We start from the raw sequence: 21,059 nt of genomic DNA, 5'->3' as shown, positions 1-21,059 counted from the left end.
GCCTCTAGTAAACCTGCAATCTGACAGCAAAGGGCTCCGTTTAGAATGTATAGAACAGTGTTTCTCAACCTTTTTCGGGCCAGCGCCCCCTATCCACCATTCAGGCCCCTTATCGCCCCCCATCAAAGAAAATGTAGGCTACTTGCACTGAATATTATTTTATGATTAATATTACTGTAATTATTGTTGCTGTCTTTAGTTGTATTGTCGTTTCTGTATTTATCATCAAAAATACTTAAAAGAGAAACACATTACTGAATTATTAGTTTCCAAAGAACAAAAAAGCCATGTGAAAAGACATCATTTTTAAAGGTGTCTAAGAAAAATGCAATGAAAGCACATTCAACTTAAATTTGGTAGGCCTATCAGCAGCCAATCAGAGTGGGAAAAAAAAGTCTTGTTCTGTGCTATGAATCCATCCATTTTCTTCCGCTTATCTGGGGTTGGGTCGCGGGGGTAGCTGCTTCAGAAGGGAGGCCCAGACTTCCCTCTCCGTAGCCACTTGTTCCAGCTCCTCTGGGGGAATCCCAAGGCGTTCCCAGGCCAGCCGAGAGACATAGTCCCTAAAACGTGTCCTGGGTCTTCCCTGGGGCCTCCTCCCGGTGGGACGTGCCCGGAACACCTCACCAGGGAGGCGTCCAGGAGGCATCCTGACCAGATGCCCGAGCCACCTCAACTGGCTCCTCTCGATGTGAAGGAGCAGCGGCTCTACTCTGAGTCCATCCCAGATGACTGAGCTTCTCACCCTATCTCTAAAAGGGAGAGCCCAGACACCCTACGGAGAAAACCCATTTCGGCTGCTTGTATCCGCGATCTCGTTCTTTTGGTCATGACCCAAAGCTCATGACCATAGATGAGGGTGGGAACATAGATTGACCGATAAATCGAGAGCTTCGCTTTCTGGCTCAGCTCTCTCTTCACCACGACGGACCGGTACAGCTCCCGTTTGACGGCGGACGCTGCGCCAATCCGCCTGTCGATCTCCCACTCCCTTCTTGCCCCATTCATGAACAAGATCCCGAGATACTTGTACTCTTCCATTTGGGGCAGGACCCCCACCCCCGACCCGGAGAAGGCACTCTACCCTTTTCCGGCTCAAGACCATGTCCTTGGACTTGGAGGCACTGATCCCCATCCCGGCCGCTTCACACTCGGCTGCGAACCGCTCCAGCGAGAGCTGCAGATCATGACCTGATGAACGAGATGGGGAGCAACAAGTATGCCCACTCCTGCCCGACGCCTCTCACCGTGGGCAACTCCAGAGTGGAAGTATGTCCAATCCCTCTCAAGGAGACGGGTTCCAGAACCAGAGCCATGCGTCGAGGTGAGACCGACTATTTCTAGCCGGAACCTCTCAACCTCACACACTAGCTCCGGCTCCTTCCCCACCAGAGAGGTGACATTCCACGTCCCAAGAGCCAGCTTCTGCAACCGAGGATCGGAACACCAGGGTCCCCTCCCTCTGCCACCCCCCATCACACACTGCACCCGACCCCTTTGGCCCCTCTCACGGGTGGTGGGCCCATGGGAGGGGGGACCCATGTTTCCTCTTCGGGCTGAGCCTGACCGGGCTCCATGGGAAAAAGCCCGGCCACCAGGCGCTCACCATCGTGCTCCCCCTCCAGGCCTGGCTCCAGAATGGGGCCCCGGTGACCCGCGTCCGGGCGAGGGAACACCAAGTCCAAAGTTGCTTCTCATCATAAGGGGTCTCCAGGCTGCGCTTTGTCTGGTCCCTCACCTAGGACCTGTCTGCCTTGGGTGACCCTACCAGGGGCATAAAGCCCCAGACAGCATAGCTCCTAGGATCATTGGGGCACTCAAAACCCTCCACCACGATAAGGTGGCAGCCCAAGGAGAGGATGTTCTGTGCCATTTTCTGATATTACTAAATCTTGCACAAAATGGCCAGATAAGTCACATGGCAATACCAGTTTTAACTTTGAAACTTTCCATAAAGGCCCTTCTCTGCAACATTAAAACAAACTGCAACTATATCAGTCAGAACTCTTATTCTCTTCAGTGTTTCTGTCAGTTTCTGGTGGTGCAGCGCTGTGCTGCCTTCAGGAGAATGGGACATATGCATACAATTTCACCCACGTGGCATTTACTGTGCAAACCATAGCTTTCAGTGGAAAGACAAAAGTTCCAATATCCTTTTAATGCCATAGAAATATGGGGCAGAACCATGGATGATATTTTTCAATAGACCTTTGTATTGACTTATAGATTTATAGATTAATAGTTTTACTGTACTGAAATTGCAAAGAATGAAGCTGGTTCTTAGTCAAATCCAAGTGAGTCAAATTGAAAGTGCCATTCAGTCACTTAACAACATCATGACATTAACACTGACATAAAAAATAATATTGAAGAAATAAATATATAAAATAAAATCTAATTAAAAACATAAATAAGTGATAAGTTCCTTACTGTTCCTTACAGACCAAATATATTTTTGGTCTGTAAAATATATTTCTTCTTAGTACTAGATATGGTCCCAACAATATCTAGGCATTTTTTTGCCACAATATTATTTTACCTTTTATCTGAAAATAGTGTCCGTTTGTTCTTGCCATAAAGTCCCCTGTATTAATTATTCCTCAAAAGGTCTTGCCATACCAGTTTATTCCTCTGTATTTAGTTTAGTTTCTTAGTTAATTCTTGCATTTTGTTCTTTGTGCATTTTCTTTTAGCGTCCTTTGATTAGTACTGTTCTTTCTTGGTTTGTTATGTCATCTTTAGTTTCTCTCCTGTTATTAGTTTGCTTCCCCTTTCTATTGACGGTCACCATCTTCAATCATCATGCCATTCACCTGTTGCGCTGCCTCATCATGTGTTTCACTTCATCTGCTCTCATATAAGCTTTTGATTTTTCACTGTTCAGCGTGAATAAGTGTTGGATTCTTTGTTTTTATATCCTTATTCACATCTTGTTTGTTGCTCCATTCTATGTCCCAGTTTTCCTGTTTTTTAGCTTTGCGCAACGTGCGCGTTTTTTTTTTTTGTTAACCCCCTACAGCGAGTTGCTGTCGGGGAGCGTATCGATGGGGAAAGGCAGACTGACGTAAACCTGTCACAATGGAAAAAAATCCCGGTAAACTGATAAGTGAGATTTGCATACAGGTGTTCTGACCGCTTACAGGAGAAGTAAGTGGTGTTAACTCTACAAAATGAACGCTCTCTATTGTGGTATCACCCATGGAAGGATTTCTTTATTTAAATCAGTTCATTTTCTTGAGAAATACAATGAGGGTTTCATGATTTTAGTAATTACACGTTTATAAGGACGATATTCCTTTGCCCTTCCACGGAAGCATGCAGCATCCAGACAAACATTAAAACACTTTTCTTGTTTTAATTTGAAAGTCGTGTCTATGTTGGTGCTTTGACACAACTACATCACTGCCAAAACATATGTATAAAAACCAGGGGTGGAAATTAAAAATTTTCTCCACCAGCTACAGTGGCTGGTAGAGAAATTTTTTTACCAGCCACTGAGACATTTCACCAGCCACTGTTTTATTTTTTTTCTTTCGATTACAAACCCCACAAGTACAAGCAAATTATAGAAAATGTATGATTTATTCTTAACTCTATGAAAACCAACTTACTGACAATAAGTTTACCATACAGATGTACATATATATACAGAATAATTTAACACAAAGCATGGACACCTTAACAGGGTTGTAGTGCAATAAGTTAATTTGAAGTAATTACTAACGGCAAACTTTACCTACACAACCGTAACATTCTTGCAATTGTATGTTGAACATTTCCACATTTTGGCAACAACTCTCCCTGATAGTATTTATTAAAGATGTGTTTAGTCATTTTAAAAATATTTTTAAATTGCATCAACAGCTGTTTTCTAACTGTTTTACTTGTTTTCCCTTACTTATTAGGTTTTCTATTGAAATTAACAATTATTACTGAAATATCTCAGAATGTGTTCATTATTAATTTCACGGGCCATCATCATCATTTCTGTGTTATTCCAGAGTTTTTCTGACTACCTGGAGCTTAGTGTTAGCTTCCCCCTCACACTCACCTGCCTTCCTGCCTGCATGAAACTTTTTCTTTATGAACATTTTCACTCCTTCTTACTGGGCAGCAGCAGCTAATCTGAACTCTTCCTCAATCTGTCCCTGGTCACGTCTCTCTCATCATCATCCTCCGACGATAATAAAACCCCTGAATCGCTCATTCCCTCTCCTTGTCCGCTACTGAATTTCCTCCAACGGTCAAAGTTAGTGCAGTAATTAACATATCGGTTAGTTTGACACATTTTTCTGAATGGGCTTATGCTCTTTTTAGCTTTTGTCGTAGTTTTTCTGACCCGCCCCGTCTCTTATCCGCTCATTTTCTCGGACTTTGGTTAGGAGCAACCGTTAGCTGAAATAGCGCTATTTATAACCTTAGAGGGGAGGGGGTGGGCCAAAGAGGACTGAGGGATTTCATTGGATCAGCCCAATGTCTGTCAATAAAATCAACCAATGGGCTGTCGCGGTCGATAAAAATTAGATTTAATATAATTTTTGTATTAAATTATGACAGCGTAGGGCCACCAGATATGGACAGTAAATGCATCAGTCTGGACTCCAGACGGTCAGTCCTCCCCTGGACAGAAGTTCAAACTGAATGCAGTTTTTTTTTTTTTTTTTTCTGTTCAAATTGTCAACTCGCCACAGTGACTGGTGCGTTACTCCAATTTACATGCCACTTCATACTTTTATCCGCATTTGGCCAGTCGCAGGTGCTAGTTTCCACCCCTGATAAAAACTCAATTGGACATAAAATATCTGAAAACCAGACACCTTTGACCTGAAAAGTGAATCACAGGAAGGCTGTTAGCCGGTGTAACGCTGAACTGATAGTTCGGTGAAGCTAAAAGTAGCAGGAGCGTGGAGCTGGCCAAGAAGCTGACAGAAACACTGAAGAGAAGAAGAGCTACCATCGATACAGTTGCAGCCAAGCATGATTTAATGCTGCACCTTACAGTATTAGCAAGTTGCTCAAAGTCTCAACAGGTATTGTTGTGTATATAAGGTGTAAAGTTTACCTTCGAGCAAATGCCCCCCCAACGGAACATTTGAACGCCTCCTGAGGGGTGGTACTGCCCCCATTGAGAAGGCTGAGAAGGCTAGCAGGGCCGGACATAGGAGGGCGTGGGCCCCTCAGCTTGAGCCAATGTGCGGACCATATACGATCATCAGCCACTGTCTCCTATTGCTCTGCCATGAAAGAGGGATAATGGACAGTCCCACCCTCCAGGTCAACTCTCCATTTGCACGGTTAAACAGTCACCCCAACTTAGTGACCTTTTCGCTATATTTTGCACACACAAAAAAGTAAAATCAGAACTTCAGGTTTTTTAAAGATTGGAGATCGGCCAGAAAATTGCAGTCAGTGCACCACTGCTTTCTTTTTGATCTGTCTGCAGTAGGGGTTGAACCAATTAGTCGACTAGTCGACTCTAGGACGTCTCGCGAGTTTTTACATTTCATGTCGACTAGTTGCAGTCATGTGATTGCCGGTCGTGACAGCCTGTGCTGATCTGACAGCACAGTATACGTCACAAGACACAAGAAAAATAAGTTAATACATTAGTTTAAATGATATGTAGATGGATGCATATTTGTGGTTTTACAGTGTTTTTAAAAGGAGATGGAGTTGCAGCTGCAGTCCACTACAAAACACGAGCCGTCTAAAACTCACCCCCTTCCCGCTAAGGATGTCACTTAGCCGGCTCGCGAGTGTCTTTGTCACGACGATCTAACTAATACATTATGATGTTATGTTGCTGATTAAATAAAGATCTGTGGTAATGACAGCTGCTGATTAAATAAAAGCCTGTAGTTGGTAATGACAGTGTATACTTGTCTGACATATATATAGCCGTGAGTTCGTGCTAAGAATGACACTTCGTGCTTAGAAGTGTCATCAGATCAGCTGTCAGAAGTGTATGACACTCTGACAGCAGATCTGACAGAACACTGGCTACAAAATGGCGTCTTCAAAACAGATAGAGGACAAGCCCACATCTTGTCAAACAGGTAGAAATTCGTCAACAGTGTGGAAATATTTCACTAAAGATGACTCTTCTGGTTTAACTGTTCTGTGTAAATGCCGTATTTTTCCGTGAAAACGGGTAATAAAGCCTGTACGTTACTCCAAAGTACGTTGTACTTGACTAGTCGTTGTGCTATGACGTCACAACGACTAGTCAACTCGACATCGACTCGACTTTTATCATGTTGACGTTGACTAGAAAATATCTTAAATCGTTTAATCTGCTGAGTCAGCAGAGCTTTCTGCCGCGCATCGGGCGGAGGAGAAGCAGGTGGTTTCGTTGAATTCAGCTGTAACCAAACGGGATCCGTTCATAACAAGTTTGGCTTGTGATGTTCCAAAAGCACCATGTAGTCAGTGTGATAATTTGACTCCTATAGTAACTATCCAGAGATCATCAGCATCAGCCGGTGTTTAGAAAAAAAAAGTCAGACCCGACTTTGTGCAACAAACTTTTCCCCGCTGCTCACGAAGAATCTCCATAATAGACTTAGTAAAAGCAGGAGAAGGGGAGAGTGTGTGTGTGTGGGGGGGTCAATATTTGCCGTGAAAATAGCTAATAAAGCCTCCAAGTAGTTGTGAAGGGTTTTTGCGCTTACGTCACTATGACGTCACCGCGACTAGTCGACATCGACTCGACTATTATCATGATGTAGTCGACCTTAAAAAATATGTAGTCGTTCAACCCCTAGTCTGCAGAACAGTTGATTACTGTAATCAATGTAAAGACCATTACTACAGTCATGGCCAAAAGTATTGAGAATGACACAAATATATTTTCACATGATCTGCTGCCCTCTGGTTTTCATGTGTGTATGTCAGATGTTGTCATCACATACAGAAATACAATTGCAATCATATTATGAGTAACAAAAGCTTTTAATGACAGTTAGAATGAGTTAATGCAGCAAGTCAATATTTGCAGTGTTGACCCCTCTTCTTCAGGACCTCTGCAATTCTCCCTGGCATGCTCTCAATCACTTTCTGGACCAAATCCTGACTGATAGCAGTCCATTCTTGCACAATCAATGCTTGCATTTTATCAGAATTCGTAGGTTTTCGTTTGTCCACCCGTCTCTTGATGATTGACCACAAGTTTTCAATGGGATTAAGATCAGGGGAGTTTCCAGGCCATGGACCCAAAATCTCTATGTTTTGTTCCCTGAGCCAGTTAGATATCACCTTTGCTTTATGGCAAGGTGCTCCATCATGCTGGAAAAGGCATTGTTCATCACCAAACTGCTCTTGGATGGTTGGGAGAAGTTGCTCTCGGAGGACATTCTGGTGCCATTCTTTATTCATAGCTGTGTTTTTAGGTAAGACTATGAGAAAGCCGACTCCCTTGGCTGAGAAGCAACCCCACACATGAATGGTTTCAGGATGCTTTACAGTTGGCATGAGACAAGACTGGTGGTAGCGCTCACCTTGTCTTCTCCGAACAAGCTGTTTTCCAGATGTCCCAAACAATTGGAAAGGGGGTAAATTAGTATAAATACCTGGAAGGCTGCCACCACTTGTCCAAATAATCATGTCCCTGCTTGTTCCAGTATGAATAGTTTTAATAGTAATGTATTTTATTTAAAAGTCGCCTCTCTGGGCACACAAGGTCACCTCACAAAAAATTAAAATAATAAAATTATGCAGAAAATAACCAGATAGAAAATAGTGTTTTCCTTATGAATGTTCTATCAATATGTGAGCATATTAAAAACATGCTTAGTACTTCTTTAGGAGCTGTTAAACACATTTTGTTCATATTAATGGTCATAACTTAATTGCTCCACAGACTGATTTATTAAAAGAAAGTAAGGTGCACTGATTGCTGTTTTCTGGCTGATATTTAAAAAATCTGACTGATTTTGGCCTTTAGAGATTTGCTTCTGTATGAAATATTGCAAAAAGGTTGTACAGTTTTCAACAGTAGGCTGATTATTGTTGAACACAGCCCTCTCTCTTTGTCTTGTGATGTTAGAAAAAATCGGTTTCATATATTACAAGTGCTGACCAACTGTCGATGGTCCAAAATTAAAGAAATCAACCTGATCAACCTGCGTACTTCAGAAAATGACCTCTGACCCAAAGGTTTAGTGCCTAGGGGAAATACTATGGAGGAGTCGTGTGTTGTACCAGCCCAACATGACACTACATTTATTATTCACTTTTGTATTTAAGTTGCACATATACAGAATGGAGAGGCTATCTTTTCATAAAGGCTCATTCACAAAGCTGGCATGGCTCCACTCAGGGATGACTGTCTGGACCTGTCAGTTTCAGCCATCTGCAGCTACAGTGGTAACGGCTCCTTCTAAGTCTGGGCCAAGTTGAGTCTGAAGGCTAATAAGTCACATATCACCAATATGTCCCTGCAGATCAATATGTTCTCTGAACACACACTCCCTTCGAATCCTTCCGCTGGCAATGTTCTCCAGCAGAGCCAAAGATGACATTTTTCCACAATTACACACACCTCTTTATAGCTACTTATGTGTGATTATTTACACCTTACCCTCAGTAAGGAGTAATCACACTTTTACTACCCTGATCCTTAAGTCAAACTAACATGCATGTTTTCAATTCAGCAAAACTTTGTTAATCAGCCATCAATTGAAATCATGTGTGCTGAGTTAGGGAAAGGCCTAAAACTTGCAGGGCAGTGTGACTTGAGGACCAGTGTTGAAAAACATCTGATGAGACGTTGGCATTTCATTCATTAGATTTCAACCACAAAACAACATTGATTCAACGACATCTTTTCAACATTGGTTACTTGGCTAGAATTGCATGATTGTTTGATGGTTGAACATTGAATTAACATCGCGTGCTATCTGGGATCTGTCCGTTTGGGAAAGTGAAACCACAACAAAAAGTCTTGTAAAATCGCCCGCCGGACCGCATGCAGAGTAAAAAGCTCGCAGAGTTCAATTAATCGGTTTGGATCAGACAGATCCAACAGACTGATGAACTGGCGCAGATGTGAACCAGGAGGAATTTGTGAGGCAGTGTGCGTCCAGACCCCAGTCCATCACAGGGCAACACAGAGACAGACAGGACAAACAACAACGCACATACTCTGACATCTAAAGAGAATTTAGACTGACCAATCAACCTCACCGTCTTGTTTTTGGACTGTGGGAGGAAGCCGGAGTACCCAGAGAGAATCCACACATGCACAGGGAGAACATGCAAACTCTATGCAGAAAGACCCTAGGCTGGGAATCGAAACCAGGACCTTCTTGCTGCAAGGCAACAGTGTTATCTACTGCTTAATTGTTTAAATTTAACAAGAAAAGATTAAAATCATTAAAAAAGATATTGGATTTGATGTGGGTTAAACACTGAATGGAATCGGATTTCAGCGTATTTGGGTGAGTTCTGGTGCTCTGTAGTTTATTGTCCACTGAAAAAGTTTATGTGGTTCCTGCACATTTTCACTGCAGGTAAAAAGTTTGCGTATATTTACACAAACTTTCAGTTCATGTTCCTTTTTATTAGTGCCTACTTGTGTGTAAAATATGGCAACGCACATTGTTTTTGCATACACATATTTTATAGATCAGACTTCTGGTCTTTTGCTTTTGTCCTAGGGTTGATCTGCTCATTTGGGACAAAAGTAGGTTCATCTCTGGGACAGAGCCTGTCTCCTTCCTGAGCGGTATGATGACTGGGCATCCCATCTTACTTGTGTATAATTGTTTGCACAGATAAACAAGGTGCCTTCAGGCTTCTGGAAATTACTCCCAAAGATGAACCAGACTTGTGCATGTCCAACAATTCTCTTCCTGATATGTTGTCTGACTTCTTTCGACTTTCCCATGATGTTCCACAAAGGAAGCAGTGTGTGTCAGGTGTGCCCTAAATTATTATTAGTTTAATTGTTAAATTTAAATTAACAATTAAATTATTAATTAGAGACACAAATGTGTCTCTAATTAACTCAGATGTTACCAATAAATATATCAGAAGCTTCATAGACATGACATCAAATGTCCCAGATTGTTTAAGGGCATCGTAATCTTAGTGTATTTAAACGTTTCAATTTAAATAAAGTATTAAAAATGCTCTCATTATTTGGGCATTTAGTAAAGAAAAAAATTTAGTAAACCTAATTTATCTAAAATGGGAAAAGTTTATTCTTATTTCACGGCACTATACGTGACCCCAAAAACAAATCTAAATGAAAGTAAAGAGGCATTCTGGATAAAAATTTGCTGCCACCTGCAGAAAGATGAAATAAGGAAGGATGTTTCAATCTTCAGGATTTGAAGGCTGTGAAGGAATGGGCCAAGATCACTGCCAAGAAAGCCATGCAACTTGTTTCTCCATATAGTGAAGCTGTAATCAACAACAAAGGCTGTTTATACAAAATATTACATTAATTTCAGTTCAATACCTTTCCTATGTCTCTTCAATGTATTATACATTATTTAATTTCCTATGATTTGATTAATTTGCATGAGTTGGATTGGATAGGTTAACATTTGGTGAGAATTTTGTCAATTGCACCTTCAGAAATGTATTGATTTAGACAATTTGTGACATGTTCAACACTTCTTTCTACATGTGACCTAGGAAGAAATTTTGCTCTTAAATAAAAAACATAAAACAGATTATTGAGGCCAAGGGATTTTCTGAAAGGCTTGAAACAGGCTGGTGAAGTTTGATACAATCTAACATTTAATTAATACAATACATTGATCTACTTAAAGGTCTCCCTCAAAATTTTTTCATAGTTCTAAAACTGTATTCTAATTTTATATTAAACCTAAACTTTACCTGGGTAAAGTGGTGCTTTGGGTCATCCTTAGCACAAGGACCAGATGTCTAGTCAAGCTCTAAAGTGAGAATACTAAGTTTGCTGGCACATTGCATATATCATAGGTAACATAATTGAAACCTTCAAGCTTTTATTTGGTTAAACACCAAGTCACAAATACTAGATGACATGTATTAAAAAATGACATCAGCATGAAACATATTAAGTTTGGTAATTATTTTGTTTTTAAGTTTCATTTACATTGGAATATTCTATCATCTAGAACAGGGGTGTCACACTTATTTTCCTTTAGGGTCATATCAAAATCATGAATGTCCTCATCAGGGTAGGTCTTCTTTTTAAGCTTACAGGCCTTGTGATTGTTTTAACAAATCATAAATGGAGGAATACAGATTCTTTACTCTTCATATAGTTTGATAATTAAGAATTTAGATCTGTAGCCCAACCCGAAATTTGGTCCAGGTCAGACTTGTTTCTTGCCTGATGGTGGGTAAGACATTGGTACATACACAGAAAAGGCCAAAAGAGAGTGCATAATCAAATTGTGTTTATCTACTTAAAGTATAAATAGAGGAGTAGAAAGAAAAGAGATTTAAGTGCAGATGTCCATGAACTAATAAGAGGAGTGCGCTGCACAGTAAATGCTCACGCAGCTTCATCGCTATGATCCAATTAATCACACATCCCAGATGATGCTAAAAATGCTAAATTCTAAAAACAGGAGAAGTTACATGTCTTATTCTAGTGGTCTAAAAACAAAAGCAGTAAAAGCTTAATTAAAATAATATCTCCCCTGACCCACTGACAGCTAAACACAGATAGCTGTCTGCTTATGTCTTACATGGTTACACACACCAGCCACTAGGTGCAGACAATTTCAACTTTATACAACAACTTCCTTCAGAGTGTCATCTCTGATCTGGACGCTAACTGAGGGCTGACAGCGACGCATTGAAGAGTTACGGACCAGAGGCTTTGGAGCGCATGTGGTGCAGATGAACCACTGCTGTGGGATTATTATCCTGCTGAGGAGAGTAGATAAGATAAATCTTTATTGTCATTGTCACAAGGACAACGAAATTCAAAGGATGCCATCAGTCGGTGCACATGCCCAAAAACAAAAAATAACTGTCTCACAATTCACACACAACGCAAGAATCAACAAACTGGCAAAAAAAGGAAAAAAGAACAGCCACATTCTCACATACATCATTTATGATGATTAATGGTTGTTTTTGATTGCATTTAGTTTTGTTATTGCTATCGGGTAGAAACTGTCTCTGAGACAGTTGGTTCTTGTTCTGGTTGCTCTGTATCTTCTGCCTGAAGGCAGCAGTGTGAACAGAGAATGTCCGGGGTGAGAAGTGTCCTTTGTGATGTGTTGTGCTTTTCTTAGACAGCGGTCGCTGTGCAGGTCCTCCAGTGAGGGGAGAGGGCAGTCAATGATTTTTTGGGCTGTATTCACAACCCTTTGGAGAGCTTTCCTTTGAGCCGTAGTGCTGCTGTTATACCATACGCAGATACAGTAGGTCAGTATGCTCTCTATGGAGCACTTGTTGAAGGACACCAGCAGCTTCTCCTTGATGTTGTTCCTCCTGAGAACCCTCAGGAAGTTCAGTCTTTGCTGGGCCTTTTTTATCAGCTCCAAGGTGTTCATGTTCCATGTGAGGCCCTGCTCAATGTGGACCCCCAGGAAACGGAAATCAGCTACCCTCTCCACACATTTTCCCCCAATGGTTAGTGGTGTAATGTCCGTTTTATTCCTCCTGTAATCTATTATGAGTTCTTTTGTCTTTGAGTTGTTGAGGAGCAGATTGTTCTCCCTGCACCACACTAACAGCCGCTCCACCTCACCCCTGTAGGCTGACTCGTCGCCTCCTGAGATGAGGCCCACCACTGTGGTGTCATCAGCAAACTTGATGATGGTGTTGCTGTGGTGGGCAGAGGTGCAGTCGTATGTGTACAGACAATAGAGCAGGGGGCTCAGCACACAGCCCTGTGGAGAGCCAGTACTAAGGCTGAGGGCAGTGGATGTATGTTTTCCCACCCTAACTCTCTGCTGTCGGTTGGTCAGGAAGCTCAGAATCCACATGCAGGTGGAGTGAGGGAGGCCCAGGTCCCCCAATTTGTCCACCAGTCTGTGAGAGAGGATGGTATTAAAAGCAGAGCTGTAGTCTACAAAGAGCATCCGCACATAGCTGCCCTGCTGCTCCAGATGTGACAGAGCAGCATGGAGGGCCGTGATCACAGCGTCCTCTGTGGATCTGTTGGCTCTGTAGGCGAACTGGTGGTGGTCAAAGCCAGGAGGGAGAAGTGCTGTGATGTGACCCCGGACCAGTTTTTCAAAACACTTCGTCACCACAGGGGTTAGTGCCACAGGCCGGTAGTCGTTGAGGCAGGAGATGTGAGGTTTCTTGGGTATGGGGACTATGGTGGAAGATTTCAGGCAGGATGGGACTGTAGACAGGGCTAGGGACTGGTTGAAGATCCTGGTGAAGACTCCAGCCAGCTGATCGGCGCAGTCTTTCAGGACATGTCCAGGGATGTCATCAGGTCCAGCAGCCTTCCTTGGGTTGACAGCCCGCCGTGTGCGCCTCACCTCGTGCTCCTCTACAACTGTGGTGTTGTGGGTCGCTTGGTGTAGTGTGGCTGCCTCTGTTGGCTTCACCTCAAAGCAGGCAAAGAAGAGGTTCAGCTCCTCTGCCAGCGTGGTGTCGCCTTCCGCAGCTGCGAGGTTGGTCCTGTAGTTGGTGAGATGCTGGATTCCCTGCCACACCTGCCTGCTGTTGTTGCTGTCAAGGTAGCCCTCTATCCTCCTCCTGTAGTCAGACTTAGCCATTCTGATGCCGCTCTTCAAGTTAGCTCGGGCTGTACTGTAGACGGTCCTGTCCCCAGACCTGAAGGCGGTATTCCTGAAGGCTGGGTCATAGAGTCTTGCTGACTTCTGATCACTCCCATTGATGAAATATGTTTCCTGATTTCCAAACTTTGCCACTACAGAGAAACAGTTAAATGTATTCAGCTTTGATGATATTTGGATTATTTGTTCAGCTTGTTGAATATTAAACATAATTAGAATTAAAAGAAATGTAATTTAAATTGTTGGGTAAAAATAGATGACAGGATTTTTTTTGGCACCATCTGTCAAAATGACGGACAAGAAAAAGTCTAGTGCGGCTTCTGCTCCAAACTAGGACATTTTTGCCCCCTCCCACCAAAGTCTCCTTCTATTTCTGTTTTCTTTTTTGGATGATCAGAAAATAACTTATTGTTGAATAAGGTGGTGGGCTACCCCAACCACCTGGTATGAAGTGTGGGTTAGCCTTTGAGTTGTACTACTGTGCAGCCTAGGAGAACTGTCCAGCAGAACAATGGTGTCGGTTAGGAGTATCGGCTTGCTTTATGAGTATGAGTACTTGACACTGGCATCGGCCCGATAGCGCTATCGGGATTCCATTAATTTAGAGTTTAGAGGACCAGTTATGGTGTGCCATAAAACTAAGGCACTGGGCCTTCAGTGCCTTTGACATCTGTTCTAGAGCACTGTAAACAGCTGTGGCCGAATTCAGGGTCTGCATCCTTTGAAGGACTGATTTGGAGGCCGATTAGGTCATAGCGTGGTGACAACGCCTGTCCGAATCCAAAGATTCCTTCACATGCGGCCTCCAAATGCGTCCTTCTTTTCCCCAGATTTGAAGGATGGGTCCGGTGTATCCTTCACGGCCCACCATATCCCATAATTCATTGTGGGTCCCAAGCGGGCGTTCAGGCAGAGCCACAATAAGCCACGATGAAGAGCGGCAAATTATTTTGTTATATTACACTTTAAATGACACAAAGTGATTTTGTACGACGTTTTTAGGCGAGAATGTAAGTGTGTAAGTCTCAAATATCTGCTCGGTTCACCAAAACATAACCTATGCTGACATTTTCGGACATGGCTGCTCCCGCTGCGTTAACAGCCAGCTCCCCTCGCCAGCTGTCCGGGCGCTCCAGGTTTGGTTTACTGGAGAACCACATTGTTATAAAAATTCCTGCTAGCTTTCTAAAATGAGTGGAAGTTAAACACCGATATTCAGACATTAAATATGTAGTTGTAAAATGTTTGGTTTACTAAAGTATTTAATTTATTCCTGGGCAAATAGGTTTGATTGATTAAAGTCAAGCCTTCAAACATACCAGTTTTATTTAACTGTAATGGCTTATTTGAGATTTGGAGAGTATTATATTTGAAAATGAATATTTTGCTTATACTGGTAGAAATGTGCAATACATGTTTGAACATTTTAGAATCAAACTAACATATTTCTTTTTTACTATGGAACATCCTTTACTATAAAAGGTGAAGAATAATACAGAAATCAGGAGTAACACATGACTGAAAAACAAACTTCTGCTCCGTTGTTTTCTTCTTCGCCGCTCCCTGCTTCATGCTGTCACGGTTGCTAGGCAACATGAGTTGCTGAGGTGGGGCAGGGACAGTTGGTGAAGGCTAGGCCTGTCCGAATTCACAGCTTCTCTCTTCCGGTTGTCGTTTTTTTCATGCCCTTGGAAGAACCCGGTCGATCCTTCGAAGGATGCAGACTTTGAATTCGCACACAGCTAACATATTTAGCAGCTTCCTTCAGATGTAGCCATAGAAATATTAATGCTTCTCTGCAGGTACAATGGTGACAATGAACATGGAGAGTCTGCAGAGCCTCACATCAGATGGAGCCACACTGGCAGTGCAGCAGGTAATGCTTGCAGGCCACAGCGAAGATGAGTCGGGTGATAGTGGTGAAGATGATGACGATGCAGACATGACCGTTCTGGGGCTAGACAACAGCGACTCATTGCAGTAAAAGCTGACACACTGATCTACACATACTCAGAAGGCATGTGTAACACAGACACATAGGGTTTACACCGAGCACAAAAGCACAGAATGTCCATGGATAGTACTGTGCTCTTCCAGCTGACCTCAAGTCTGCGCTGCGTGTGTGTACTTCAGAAGTTTCACTTCAGAAACTGTTTTTTAACAAGTTTATTTGTGTAGGCGAGTGCACTTTTTTGTATATTTAAACTGAAAAGATGAAATCAAGCAGAAAATATGTGTTGAAAACACAAGAAACAAGTTTGTATGCTCCGTTATTAATAGACTTTCTTGGTTTTTTTTATTATTATTTTGCTTTTTGATCTCTTATTTGGATGCCAACACATAAGTTGTATATGTAATGGTTTGTCTTCATTCTTTGCATGCTTGTGTTTTGAGTAGATGTACGCATTCTTCAGACTTGCTCTCCAGTACTCACGTGAGCAGAGTGGGAGAGGAAAAAAAATAGATATGCTTATTTTTCTATACAAACATGACATTAGTGTTTTTGTTTTTAATTTTTGTGTTCTGTTTTGTAAGGAATGTTTATGTACAGATTCCTAATAGCAGGCCTGTTTTTCAGGGTTCCTTAAAGTTTTCTAAAAAAAATTGAATGGTGATGAACATTACTATTTAAATTGATTTTTAAACTCAAAAGACCAAGTAACAAGGCCTTATTATGTTTTCCTTTCATAGATCTCTTGCCAAGAAGCACAAACAATGTTGACCCTTTGGAAAATTTATGAAAAGACACTAAACTGCAGAACAAAGTTGTAAAAGATAGACTTTGTGTGTCGCAGCCAGATCGATATCTGAAGAAATAATCATGCAAAGTCAATTGGTTGTTGTGCTCATGTTTTTTTTAAATCCAACTCCAGTTTACCCATATTGTGTATACTATGCATTACGTATTTGAATCATTTCACAGTTGTACCCTTGGCATGACCATGTCAATTGCACAATCAAGAACACTATGCTAACTACACAATCACAGGGTGAGAGACTGAAATCTGTGGAAAGACACACTCCACAGCGGATCACACCAACAAGCAGCAGAGGATGTTTTGGATGCATTCAGCTTTTATTTCTTTGTGATGAATCTACTGCATAGATTAAGGAAATTCAGTTAAAGAAGAACTGGAAGGAAAATACCTTCATTTGGTCTTCTGTCACTGTTATAGTGAAGTAATCAAAATGTCTTCATTAAGCTGTTGTTACGCCACAAATTGGGGTGGCAGTTGTCTAAATCATGGTAAGCCTGTGCTGAACAATAGTTAAGTAATTTAGTTTTTATCAGTCTTGTTAGACACTTGGTCCATGTGACCGCACACAGCTGTTCTTCATTTGGGTTTGTTCACCATGATCTTGTCTGTTTTTCCTTAGAGCTTTCTATTTTGGAATAAAGAATGCCCAACTCTCTCCTGTTTGTCTTGTTCATATGTTCACCTTAAAGTACTGTATTTTCCGCATTATAAGGCGCACCTAAAAACCTTCAATTTTCTCAAAAGCCGACAGTGCGCCTTATAATCCGGTTCGCCTTATATATGGACAAATATTGAGCCACAACAGGTCTCGCAACTACGGTAAGCAGCCGCCGACTTCATTTTCCCCCGTAGAAGAAGAAGCGCGCGGTGCACGCTGGGTTTTGTGTAAAGACCCCAAAATGGCTTCTATTAAGAGACACGCTTTCAACGCAGAGTTTAAGCTCAAGGCTATCAGTCACGCAGTAGAAGACGGGGATAGAGCAGCAGCGAGAGAATTTAACATGAACGAATCAATGGTGCAGAAGTGGATATATTGTGATTGCACTAACGTTTGATTTACCGTAACAGTATCAGACTGTTTTTTACGTGTTTATTGAATCGAGGAAAAGTTCCCCTCCACTATATGTTATACCTTGCTGTTGTTAAAAGATAAACTGTGTCATGAAAATACCACGACACTTACTTTACCTCGGGGAAAATAATAAAACAGTTGTTTATTCATTTTGGGAATGAACAGAGTTTTCAGAACGCTGGTTTATAATCTATTAATAAAGTTTGGCTGACCTATCTGACTATTTTGTTGACATTCCCTTTAGCGCAGTTCCATCTAATGGATGCATAACGTAGCCCCAGCCTCTACTGGAGCGTCTATTCTATACGCCTTATAATGTGGTGCGCCTTATATATGAAAAAAGTTTTAAAATAGGCCATTCACTGAAGGTGCGCCTTATAATGTGGTGCGCCTTATAGTGCGGAAAATACGGTAGATATTTCTGTCCCACTTCAAAGATTTTTAAAGTTGTTTGATATGAATCTTTTTGAAGCAAATCTTAATTTTCAGTTATATGTTGTAGTTGTCAGACTCCAAGCCTCTTCTCTCTGAAAGAAAAAAATGGAAAGTGTTTATTATGACCTATGCATAGCCAGATTAGACATGTTTCACATTGCCACAAATTTCTATCGTGTGGTGTGTTCATCTGCAGCATTAAAGCAGTTGGTTTCAGTTGTTTTTTTTGTTTTGTTTTTGTTTATTGGATGATATTTTTTCCATATTCTCAAACTGAGAATATGGAAAAAATGTGTTCTCATGTCATATTGTTTTAGGGTTTTAAGGTGTTTAATCTAAAAATGTTATTTCTACCTAAACACACAGTACTAAAGTTTGGACAAGAATAGGCTACACAAATGAGCAAACCGTATCACAAATACATTTCTGGCAAATTAGTAAAAATGGATAAGTTGGTTGTTTCCTGGTCTTGCTGTTGCTTTTTATGTCTGATGTAACATTCTAAGCTTGCTTTTTGTGGGAATTCATTCTAATTAACAAAGGCTTGAAAACATCTGTCTATGTGTAATTATTCTTTGTGTTTTACTAATTTGAGTTCCGGAAATGACTGAATTCACAAAAATATTCTACAGGCACATCTTTACTGGATATGCCTGTAGAATCAAAAGTTCATAACGGTTACAGGTTGCAGGAGGAAAGCAGGCGACCCAGATACGGAGGCCTCGGTCCTCGATGCGGCTGTCACAAGTTCAGGTCTCGGCCTGTTAGCTGTTCCCACATGTCTTCTCCCTCTCCCATTACAAAATTTTTTGTCACTTCACTCTCAAAGGCCAGTATAAGCAATTTTCATCAGTTTCAGTTGTGATTTGACATTAACATAAAAGTGTGTTGGGGGGGGGTAGGTGGGGAAATCTTTTTTTTTTTTCAATTTTTCAGCATGAATTGTAATTTCCAAACATTACTTACATTCAGCAGTACCTGCTGCTAATTACAGAGTAGTAAATTGGTTAGTAACACAAATAGAACATAAGGGAACAGTTCACTTTTAACAAAAGCGTAAAAATGTTTCAGTGTCATACGCTAACTCTTCAAAATGCAGTTGTTGGGCTTATATGCTAAAGTCATTTGAATGGTATGAGAGAGGTTCCAAGGTTTGGATTAACTCACAAATCGTTTCTTAGCTAAATCAGCTTTAGACTTCTAATAAACACCTAATAGTGTAGTGTCTGATAGTCTTCAAGAACATTCACTTTCAATAAACTTGAGTATTTTTTAAAAACAAAATCTTAAGTGCTATAAACAGATCAATGAGTTTTCAAAACAGCTTTTCTAAACTAGGATGTTTAGAAAAGGCACATCTTTACTTTTAATTTTGAATGCTTACGTTAATCTTCTCTTCACACGGAAACCAAATTCTTTCACAAAAAACAAATACTACCAGAGTCAGAATTATTAGCCCCCTTAAAAAATGAACTATTTGTTTAGCCAAAGCATAAACTGTGGTTGTGAAAACATGTGATTCAACCATGTAATGCTCACAGTTTATCTTCAATCAAGTTAAAACTAAACTATCCTTAATTTCTCAGAATAAGGTTAGCCTGACAAGTTTCATTAGAAAGTTCTTTTTTCTGACCATTTTAAGACAAACTTAATGCACAAATCAGAAAGCAATTCTGTCCCTTGTCGATGCAAATTAATATTGGCTGGTTCAGTCCAAAATGATGGCCACCATCAGAAAAGGTGGCCTAGGTGTCACTACGAATATCTTATGATATTCGTAGTGACGAATATCACTACGAATATAGTTTGTATGAAGGACTCGAGACTTATGCAACGTTGTTGTTGCAAAACATTTTGATGGCATTGGATATAGAAGGATTTCTAAACTTCTGAAAGTTCCAAGTTGGCACTTTTGGGGCCATAATGGATAGAAACAACATCATTTGATCACAAACCAGCCACAACCAAGTGTTCCTCGCAAGATTTCTGACAGACGAGTGAAAGGAATTATCCATAGAATTCTCCAAGTCCCATGTACCACTTGTAGAGAGCTTGAAATTGGCTAGTACAATTGTTTCAAAGAAAACAACAAGCAATTAACTCAATAGACATGGCCTGTATGAATGCTCATCATACCAGACTCCATTTCTAAAGAAGAATCTGAAGCTTGTTTAAAGTTTGCATCATAACATTTGAACATGCCTGTAAAATACTGGGAGAACATATTCTGATCGGATGACAAAATTTAACTCTTTGGATGTCATGGCACACGTCATGTTTGGAGAACCATAGGGCCCTAAGAAAAATTTGGTTTTGGGGCCCTCTCTTTCTGCTAATAATGTGAATTGCTGCAATCAACAGTCAGACGATTAAATCATTCACACACCTGCTATAAACTTATTGCATCTCTGACAGTGTTGTTTACATTATATCCTATATACATGTAAAATATAGGATACATTTATCACCCAGCCAATTTATCAGCGTAAATTTCCTTAACTTTGGATGATACTTACAGTCATATCAAAATGTTTTTGCATCCATATTATTAATTATTCTTAATTATTTTTATTTCCAAATATTTGGGTGTTTGGAATAGCTACTTCAGTTGACATATGTAATAGCAGATGGACACAGTAAGATTTCAGTATTGAAATGAAGTTTATTGGACTAACAGAAAATGGGCAATATGATTAAAACAAATTTAGACAGGTGCAAAAATTTGGGTACCCTTACCATTTTAAGATAAGATTTATTTGTCATTGTCATCAACAGATTACGAGATTGAGATTTGCTCGACTCGAGTTAAAATGCAGGTTATGTGTATATGTATATATATATATTTTATTATTGTATGTTTTATTTTATTATTTAATACCCTTAACTACTTATCATTGATTTATTGAAACACATAATTGGTTTGGTAACCTCATTAAGCTTTGAACTTCATAGACAGGTGTAGCCAATCATGAGAAAAGGTATTTAAGTTGCCCAATTGCAAGATGTTCTATTTGAAACTCTTCAAATAAGAGTGGCATCACGGGGACCTCAAATAACTCTCAAATGATCTGAAAACAAAGACTGTAC

The 21,059-nt window shown here is 40.7% G+C and overlaps 2 protein-coding genes across 2 annotated transcripts in view; one reads left to right on the top strand and one right to left on the bottom strand.

Annotated features, from left to right (window-relative positions):
* Positions 1-17,120, top strand: part of pknox1 (PBX/knotted 1 homeobox 1) — a 29,794-nt gene extending 12,674 nt beyond the window's left edge. The window contains exon 11 of the mRNA XM_023336425.1: positions 15,509-17,120. Coding sequence (XP_023192193.1) covers positions 15,509-15,690 — 182 coding nt within the window. The 3' untranslated portion in view covers positions 15,691-17,120. The remainder of the gene's footprint in view (positions 1-15,508) is intronic.
* A 799-nt stretch (positions 17,121-17,919) lies between these two features.
* The window catches only part of tmprss3 (transmembrane protease, serine 3), a 127,825-nt gene continuing 124,685 nt past the window's right edge, over positions 17,920-21,059 (bottom strand). Inside the window, exon 14 of the mRNA XM_023337092.1 lies at positions 17,920-18,064. Within this exon, the coding sequence (XP_023192860.1) occupies positions 18,023-18,064 (42 nt within the window). The 3' untranslated portion in view covers positions 17,920-18,022. The remainder of the gene's footprint in view (positions 18,065-21,059) is intronic.

This window comes from Xiphophorus maculatus, chromosome 7, assembly GCF_002775205.1.
Source record: "Xiphophorus maculatus strain JP 163 A chromosome 7, X_maculatus-5.0-male, whole genome shotgun sequence".
In the NCBI taxonomy this organism is placed as follows: domain Eukaryota; kingdom Metazoa; phylum Chordata; class Actinopteri; order Cyprinodontiformes; family Poeciliidae; genus Xiphophorus; species Xiphophorus maculatus.
The sequence above is the reverse complement of the archived record's forward strand: the minus strand, read 5'-3'. Positions and strand labels throughout refer to the sequence as shown.